At 41.2% G+C, this 9,874-nt stretch overlaps 1 protein-coding gene across 2 annotated transcripts in view; it reads right to left on the bottom strand.

Moving 5' to 3' along the window:
• The window catches only part of AKAP3 (A-kinase anchoring protein 3), a 39,640-nt gene that overhangs the window by 15,058 nt on the left and 14,708 nt on the right, over positions 1-9,874 (bottom strand). The window contains exon 4 of one of the 2 annotated variants that reach the window (XM_006172025.2): positions 3,767-4,647. In XM_006172025.2, coding sequence (XP_006172087.1) covers positions 3,767-4,647 — 881 coding nt within the window. The remainder of the gene's footprint in view (positions 1-3,766; positions 4,648-9,874) is intronic. The other variant, XM_006172026.2, reaches the window with a different exon arrangement.

Here is a 9,874-nt window from a genome sequence, read left to right as displayed (position 1 = left end):
GGCAATGGTCGTGTCTTTCACCTGTATCCGCAGCGTCTTCATGATGGAGACCATCATATCAGAGACCACGCTGTTGGCGTAGGTCATGATCCCTTGGCTGACGGAAGAGGTAAAGTCATCGGGCCTCTCTTGCCCCCCAAACTTCCTTCTCTCCCCAGGTAAGGACCTTCCGCCCTCTCTGGCATCACCTGCGTTCCGGGATTCAAACACTTCCTTATAGAAGAAAGACTTCTTAGAGGCAGGCTTGTCATCTGGACCCTTGCTTTCCTTGGTGCTCTCCTTGATCTTCAAAGTGGACTTGTATTTCAAGTTTGGGGGGCTCCGCGATGACGCTGAGGCTCTATCTCCAGAGCCAGGAGCCTTCTCCGGGTTAACGTTCTTGGAGCACGCAGAGACGGTGTCGTTCACGAGCTCTGATGCCACCTTGCTCAGGGTTTTGTTGGGCCCGGGCTCGTCTCCCATGTACACTGACTGATGGACGCATTTGTTTTCCGAGCCGTCGATCTTCTCATTGATCTCCTTGCGGGCCATGGCTATGACGAGATTTGTGAGGCGGTTAGCATAGAAGGAGACTTCATCTACCGAACTTCCATGACCAGGCAGGGCACTGGGGCTCTGGGGAGGATTCTCTTTGTGGGTCATCTCGAAATGCAATCTCCCAGGACTCCCCCTGTTGGTGGTATTGTAGTAGTCTACTGAAAAACCTTTGCGTGGGTCTGCAGAGGGGGTCATGTCCCCACCAAACGATGATTCTCCAGGCTTGAACCTAACATCTTGGAACTCTGCTGTGCTTTTCTCCAGGTCTCTGCGGAGCCAGCTGAGCACTCTGACAGGATCTGTTGAGGCTTCCTTAAAAACAGACAAGGATTCATCCGACTATAACAAAGTAAAGATACGGGATATTCAGGACATCCTCAAAGGTCACTTACAAAAACTGCCACACCACTCAAGTTTGCTCCAAAATGACAACAAAAGCAACCAGCATTTACTGAGTGCTTACTATGAGTCAGGCACTGTTTTAAGTACTGGGTTGTTGGAAAAGTTATGATGTATTTTTCTATGTTCTTCCATGCAAAAGTGCATCGTGACTTTTCCAACAACCCAATATTGTAGCACTATCATCTCATTTAATATTATTTTCAGGGGGCCAGCAGGCAGTGTGGTGGTTAAAGACATTGGACTTCCACATGGCTGACTGTGGTTTGAATCTTGGACCTGGCAGCTTTGTTTCTCACTCACTCTTTCTCACTTTCTCTGGTCAAATTATAAAACAAAAATAATAATACAAAGTTAAACAAAATAATTCTTTAAAAATTGTATTCTTATAATAAACCTAAATATTAGCTTTCTTGTTATTTTCATTTCACAGAGAAGAAAATTGAAACCTTATTGTTATTTATTTGATGGAGCAGAAATTGCACTCCAGGAATCTAATGCCAGTGCATGCTTCAGCTATTACATCCTATTGCTTCTTCTTATTTTTTTTAAGAATTATTTATTCAATTTTATTTATTATCATTATTACTATTTTTAATTTGCATTAGGGTACAGATATTCATATTCACCAGAAGGAGATAGGTAGATGAGAGATAGACAGATGATAGATAGATAGATAGATAGATAGATAGATATAAATAAAATGAAAAAGCAAGCTGTCAGGTCCAGGACTTGAACCATGGTTGACCATGTGGGAGTCCAGTACCCTAACCACCCTGCCACCTGTCAGCCCCAGGCCCTATTGCTTCTGACAGCATGTATCTTCAAGATCTGGTAGTCATCAGCTACACAGAAAAGTTAGTACCTGAACTGAATTAGTGGTATTAATTTTAATTTCTGTTTTCTGTGGTTTATCTGTTTTTATTTGTCTTTTATTACAAGTATAATTTTCTTTTTTAAAGATTTATTTATTTTTAATTTTATTTATTATCATTATTTTTCAATTTTGACCAGAGAGGGGCAAACAGGGAGAGTGAGAAAGCAAGCCACCAGGTCTGGGACTTAAACCATGGTCAGCCAAGTGGGAGTCCAGTGACATAACCACTATCCGAATTGACATTTTGATTATATCAATTCTTTCAATCCAAGAATAAGGGATATCTTTGCATTTTTTGGAATCATTTTCAGTTTCTTTGGTTTTTCATAGTTTCCTTCATAGAAACCTTTTACTTCTTTGGTTAGATTTATTTCTACATTTTAGCTTTTTCTTTTGGCTATTGTAAATAGAAACACTTTCTTCAATTCTGCTGTTTATTATTACTGTATAAAAAACTATAGATTTGTATATATTAATTTCGTGTCCTGTGACTTTACTGAATTCATTTACCACCTCTAGGAGTTTTTTCATGAATTATTTTTGGTTTTCTATATATAATCATGCTATCTTCAAAGCATCATCTTTTATAGTTTTGGAATCCTTCTCTAGTCGCCTACTTTGGACAAAGTGTTGCTAAGATAAAATTTAATAACATATATAAAGAACTCAATAAATGTAAATTTCCTTATCATGTAGTTATCAAATCTTTCCTTACTTTAATAATTAGGAGTTTCAAATAGCAATTTTACAGATCATCTATAGAACTTGTTATTATGCCACAACAGAGTGGAAAAAAGAGATGATGCCAATCTTATGTATATATCTTAAAAAAAAAAGGAAAAATTAGTAAAGCAAAAATTGAAGGTACATTTTTTATATACTCCTTGTTGAATACAATCCTTTGTTGAATACAATGCATATGGTAATATGTTTGATTTAATTATCACACATAATTTGTAAATCCATATTGTACCCCACAAAGATGTACAATTAATATAAATAATAATTTATTTTTAAAAGGTGATAAAATAAAATACAGTTAAAAAAAACTTGGTATTATGTATGCTTACCACATTGCCTCCTAGCACACCATGATTTCTCACCTGAATTGGAGAACTGGGCTAATGCAGCCTTTTCAGTAGATGGGGAAACACTGATTTCTTTTCACTTAAATGTCCAGAATAATGTCTAGTGTTGCTTGATATCTTTGGACCACTTTAATCTTCTGCAGGCCTTACATATTGGACATAGCTGTCCTGCTCTTTAACAGCTATTACAATCTGACTTCCTATTTTCTATTCTTACTCTATAAAGCAAGATAGTCCCTTTGCTATTTTCTCTAAAGGAAGCACTCAGCTTTCATAAACTAATAATAACCCCCAAATAATCCAAGTTTTCAAAGATTATCTAAACACGACAAAGGAGAAAGTTACTTCAAGTTTAGAAATTGACTGAGGGGCGTCTAAGGACCTGTGAATCACTTTGCAGTTGCCATTTCCGGTTCCACTATATTTTTGTCAATTTTGTTGCACCTTAATGGAGTGTGCAGCGTGTGCTGCCAGAGTTGTAAGAAGATCATCCCTAAAGTCCTGAGAAAACAGTAACAACGACTTTCTGGTTAACATAATTGTTTGCTTTGTTTAAGACATTGAAGAGACTAGAATTCTCAATAGAGAAGTAAATACTCAGAAAAGATCTAATATCCCAATTCATGCAGTCACATATATACTCTCCTGATGCACCCTTCAGTGTGATTCTAAGTGACCAGTTTCCCTTCTTGGCCTCTTTGAGCAGGAGACACACTTGGAATAGACACTATCTGGCTTTCATTATCTTATATTTCACATGAGATGTAAAAAGTTTGGAATTTAAGAAACATGCTCAAAGTTGAGTATTGGCCCTCATGTCTACTGTGTCAAACAGAATTTTTTTATAAGTTTTACTAATACTAGGATGGTGGCAATGGTCGTGTCTTTCACCTGTATCCGCAGCGTCTTCATGATGGAGACCATCATATCAGAGACCACGCTGTTGGCGTAGGTCATGATCCCTTGGCTGACGGAAGAGGTAAAGTCATCGGGCCTCTCTTGCCCCCCAAACTTCCTTCTCTCCCCAGGTAAGGACCTTCCGCCCTCTCTGGCATCACCTGCGTTCCGGGATTCAAACACTTCCTTATAGAAGAAAGACTTCTTAGAGGCAGGCTTGTCATCTGGACCCTTGCTTTCCTTGGTGCTCTCCTTGATCTTCAAAGTGGACTTGTATTTCAAGTTTGGGGGGCTCCGCGATGACGCTGAGGCTCTATCTCCAGAGCCAGGAGCCTTCTCCGGGTTAACGTTCTTGGAGCACGCAGAGACGGTGTCGTTCACGAGCTCTGATGCCACCTTGCTCAGGGTTTTGTTGGGCCCGGGCTCGTCTCCCATGTACACTGACTGATGGACGCATTTGTTTTCCGAGCCGTCGATCTTCTCATTGATCTCCTTGCGGGCCATGGCTATGACGAGATTTGTGAGGCGGTTAGCATAGAAGGAGACTTCATCTACCGAACTTCCATGACCAGGCAGGGCACTGGGGCTCTGGGGAGGATTCTCTTTGTGGGTCATCTCGAAATGCAATCTCCCAGGACTCCCCCTGTTGGTGGTATTGTAGTAGTCTACTGAAAAACCTTTGCGTGGGTCTGCAGAGGGGGTCATGTCCCCACCAAACGATGATTCTCCAGGCTTGAACCTAACATCTTGGAACTCTGCTGTGCTTTTCTCCAGGTCTCTGCGGAGCCAGCTGAGCACTCTGACAGGATCTGTTGAGGCTTCCTTAAAAACAGACAAGGATTCATCCGACTATAACAAAGTAAAGATACGGGATATTCAGGACATCCTCAAAGGTCACTTACAAAAACTGCCACACCACTCAAGTTTGCTCCAAAATGACAACAAAAGCAACCAGCATTTACTGAGTGCTTACTATGAGTCAGGCACTGTTTTAAGTACTGGGTTGTTGGAAAAGTTATGATGTATTTTTCTATGTTCTTCCATGCAAAAGTGCATCGTGACTTTTCCAACAACCCAATATTGTAGCACTATCATCTCATTTAATATTATTTTCAGGGGGCCAGCAGGCAGTGTGGTGGTTAAAGACATTGGACTTCCACATGGCTGACTGTGGTTTGAATCTTGGACCTGGCAGCTTTGTTTCTCACTCACTCTTTCTCACTTTCTCTGGTCAAATTATAAAACAAAAATAATAATACAAAGTTAAACAAAATAATTCTTTAAAAATTGTATTCTTATAATAAACCTAAATATTAGCTTTCTTGTTATTTTCATTTCACAGAGAAGAAAATTGAAACCTTATTGTTATTTATTTGATGGAGCAGAAATTGCACTCCAGGAATCTAATGCCAGTGCATGCTTCAGCTATTACATCCTATTGCTTCTTCTTATTTTTTTTAAGAATTATTTATTCAATTTTATTTATTATCATTATTACTATTTTTAATTTGCATTAGGGTACAGATATTCATATTCACCAGAAGGAGATAGGTAGATGAGAGATAGACAGATGATAGATAGATAGATAGATAGATAGATAGATAGATAGATATAAATAAAATGAAAAAGCAAGCTGTCAGGTCCAGGACTTGAACCATGGTTGACCATGTGGGAGTCCAGTACCCTAACCACCCTGCCACCTGTCAGTCCCAGGCCCTATTGCTTCTGACAGCATGTATCTTCAAGATCTGGTAGTCATCAGCTACACAGAAAAGTTAGTACCTGAACTGAATTAGTGGTATTAATTTTAATTTCTGTTTTCTGTGGTTTATCTGTTTTTATTTGTCTTTTATTACAAGTATAATTTTCTTTTTTAAAGATTTATTTATTTTTAATTTTATTTATTATCATTATTTTTCAATTTTGACCAGAGAGGGGCAAACAGGGAGAGTGAGAAAGCAAGCCACCAGGTCTGGGACTTAAACCATGGTCAGCCAAGTGGGAGTCCAGTGCCTCAACTACCATACCAGGGTTTGGTATCTATCTATCAACCCCCTTTTTATTAAAAAAAATAGTTTTATTTAACGTATTTATTTATTATTATTAATTTAATATTTTCACAGAGAGAGAGAGAGAGAGAGAGAAAATATGAGAAAGCAAGCCTCCAGGTCTGGGACTCAAACCACAGTTGGCCATGTGGGAGTCTTGAGCCCTTAACCACTGTGCCATCTGCTGGCCCCATACAAGTATAATTTTCAAAACTGAAAAATTGAAAGACAATTGTACATACTGATTCACACTCACTTGCTACACAAGCACAATCTTGATCTGCTAAAGGATTTCCAATGGACTAGGTGACAAAACTAGGTGACAAAACTGAGGAGTTAGTATCTGTAGGCATTTTATCGGTTTTGTGTGAATACAGACTCTGAGGACTACTGGCTGTGATAAGCACAAGCACATATTTATGCTCACATATCATAATCCATATGTGGATGAAACTCTTCACTCGGACATAGAAGAAAATAAAATGATGCATACGTACGTGTCCTATTTACGATCAAATGGAAAGGACCATTGTAATTATTGGAGTTCATACATCTGTCTGAGAATGACCACAAGTATTAATGGTTTTTTTTTTTTTAACAGGTATTTGCTATAGGGCGCGTGCGGTCGCCAGAAAGACAGAGAGAGAGAGAGAGAGAGAGAGAGAGAGAGAGAGAGAAAGCGAGAAATCACCCCCCAGGGGGGATGGCCACGCCACAATCCCTTCTTCTCCATTCTCCTCTCAGGATCTTGGGCACGCACGCACATGTGCCCGGTGTGAGTTTAAGCCACCGGGTCCGGGAAGTGAACTGTGGTTGACTACATGGGAGTCCAGTGACATAGCCATTATGCTAACTGCTGGTCCCAGTATTATTGTAAAGAACAATTTGGTGGGTTTTTGTTTGTTTGTTTGTTTTTTCCTGTTGTTTTTGCTATATGGCACCACAGAGTAAGAGAGAAAGTGAGAAATCACAATCCCAGGGAAAATGGCCACGCCGCACTCCCTTCTCCTCTATTCTCCTTTTGGCATTTTGGGCACACATGTACACTCGCCTGGTGTGATTCTCAAGCCACCAGGTCAGGAACTCAAACAGAGCAGTCAGCCGTGTGGGATCCAGCGCCTTAACCCCCATACTACCTGCTGGCCCCATTGTGGTGATTTTTATTACCAAGTGTCATATATCAATAGTTAGTAGCTATATTAAGTCATCAGGTAAGTCATGATGTTTTTCTATGCAAAACCACATCATAACTTACAAAAAAACCCCCAATATTTTGTTAAATACTTGTATTGTTTGCCAGGCACCATTCTAAGTGCTTTACACACATTATTTTGTTTAATCCTCATAATCCTGTAAGATAGGTTTTATTCTTCCCATTTCACAAGTGAAAAAAAGAGAGACTTGGGACCAGCAGATGGAGTAATGGTTACATTGCTGGACTCCCACGTAGTCGACTGTGGTTTGAGCCCCAGACCTGGCGACTTAAAACTCATGCTGGTTTGGGGCTGGCAGGTGGTGAGGTGGTTAAGGGTGCTGGACTCCCACATGGTGGACGACAGTTCAAGCCTCAGACCTGGTGGCTTACTTTCTCACTTTCTCTCTCTGTCTCTCTCCCTTTCTCTCTCTGGTTAAATTGGAAAATAATAATAGTAATAATAATAAATGAAGTTCAATAAAACAAACAAACAAACAAACAAAAAACTCATGCTGGGTGGCCAAAATCCTGAAAGGAGACTGGAGGAGAAGGGCTTGCGGCATGGCCATCTTCCCAGGAGGGTGATTTCTTGCTTTCTGTCTTTCCGGAAAGCAAATGTACCCTATAGCAAAAATCTTACTCTCTTTAAAAAAAAAAAAAAAAAAAATGGAGGGACCAGCAGATGGTGTGGTAGTAACATTGTTGGACTCCCACATGGCCGACTATGATTCAAGTCCCAGACCTGGAGGCTTCAAACTCACATGTGTGCATGTGTGCCCAGGAACCCAGGAGAAGAACAGAGGAGAAGGGATTGCAGTGTGGCCATCCTCTCTGTGGGGATGATTTCTCTCTCTGTCTCTTCAGTAAACTTATGTGCCCTATAGAAAACAAAAGAAAACAAGCAAACAAACAAAACTCTCAAAAAAAGAGAGAACACAAGTTCAGAGGAGTTACATAATTGGGTTAGCTCCTCGGAGCAAGTGCATGATGGGAACCAATACTCCGATCCAGCTTTGACGCTAACCCAGGGTTTTCCACCCCGACGGTACTCTGTGTGTCCGATGACTTGGAAAGAAGGGAGAAGCAGTTGTGCTAGCCCTCTGTGGGGTTGGTTCAAGCTGCTTGGTGCCATGTCAGGATTAAGGGCATGGCGCTTGTTCACAATCCTTCCAAATGGTTCTCCTAACTGAAATACCAGCTACTAGAGGGAAAATGTGCTTCAGTGGAAAACCATACAGTCCAGCCCCCTTAACCAGCCCCTTCCCCGTTGTCCGATTCTGTGGGAGCTGTTTTACAGCACTGTAACTGGAGCTAACCAGTAGCAATGGGAAATAATTCTCACCTATACACAAGCAGGAGGAGGTTCTCAGACTTTCTCGCCGACTGAAAAGGTGGGCTTTGCCTTCATGTGCACATGCGCGTCAAAATTTTTTATCTACATGCATCATTTGAATCTCATCGGTTCTTCATTATGAGTTAAATGAAATCTTCAACATGTAGATTTTTATGTTATGCATGCATGAGAGTCATTATTTTCCCCTTAGTGAAAATAACCTTTTAATGATTTTGGAAGTCTCCCACCAAGATAGCAATTGACCTTTGTAGATATTCTGTTTTTTCAGTTTTAATTCTCCTCTCTACGAATTTTGTCTTTGGTCCTTGCTTTGGCTCATTTGTGGCCAGTAATGGATGGTGGCAATGATGACTGGGAATTGGCTTTATTGTCTAGCCATTTGGTAATCTCTTTACGTTTATAGATCTATACTCCAGGGAACCAGCAGTTGGCATAATGGCTATGTTGCTGGACTCCCACGTGGTCAACCGCGGTTCGCATCCCGGACCCGGTGGCTTAAAACTCACGCCGTGCGCATGTGTGTGCGTGCCCAAGATCCCGAGAGGAGAATGGAGGAGAAGGGATTGCGGCGTGGCCATCCCCCCCTGGGGGGTGATTTCGCGCTTTCTGTCTCTCTGTCTCTCTCTGTCTGTCTGGCGAGCACACGTGCCCTATAGCGAAAACCTCTCAAAAAAAATATCTATACTCTGCTGGGTGAGAGACAACAGAAAAGTCTGTTTTGCTGGTATTTGGGGTCCACCTTAACATCAAGTCAATAAAAAATATTGTGTATAGACTGGCCCCACAGCCTACTGGGTAAGGGACCTGGACCCCCATGACTGACCGTGGTACCCGTCCCAGCCTGGCTCTTTGTAAAACATACCAGGTGCCTGTGCGTGTGTGCCCCAAATTCTGACAAAACAGAAGGATGGAGGAGAAGGGGTTACAGTGTGATCACGCCCCAATGGAGGCATCTTCTCCACTCCCCCTCTCTGTCTCTGTCTCTCTGTAGTGAGTCCAGTGCCCTCTGGCAAGTAAAAAACAATTTTGTGCCCATTTGGAAGGAGAAGAACCCTTCACATCTGTACAGTTGAATCTCACATTTCTGTGCTTACTTTTTTCCCCCAAAATAACTATTTTATTTAACTTTATTTATTTATTTATTTATTTATTTATTTTAATTTATTTATTATCAAAAAATGAGGAGGAAAGCTGCCAGGTCTGGGACTCAAACCCCTATTGGCTGTGTGGGAGTCCAGAGCCTTTAACCACCATCCACCTGCCAGCCCCTCTGTGTTTACTCCTAATGGTTGACTGAAAGTTTATAATAGAAACCATAGGGACAAGCAATTAGCATAATGGCTATGTCGCTGAACTCCCACATAGTAGACTGCGGTTCATGTCCTGGACCCAGTGGCTTAAAACTCACACCAGGTGCGTGAGCATGCGTGTCCACGATCCCGAGAGGAGAATGGAGGAGAAGGGATTGTGGCATGGCCA

The sequence above is a fragment of the Tupaia chinensis genome, unplaced genomic scaffold (assembly GCF_000334495.1).
Source record: "Tupaia chinensis unplaced genomic scaffold, TupChi_1.0 Scaffold150288_1, whole genome shotgun sequence".
Taxonomy (NCBI): domain Eukaryota; kingdom Metazoa; phylum Chordata; class Mammalia; order Scandentia; family Tupaiidae; genus Tupaia; species Tupaia belangeri.
The sequence above is the reverse complement of the archived record's forward strand: the minus strand, read 5'-3'. Positions and strand labels throughout refer to the sequence as shown.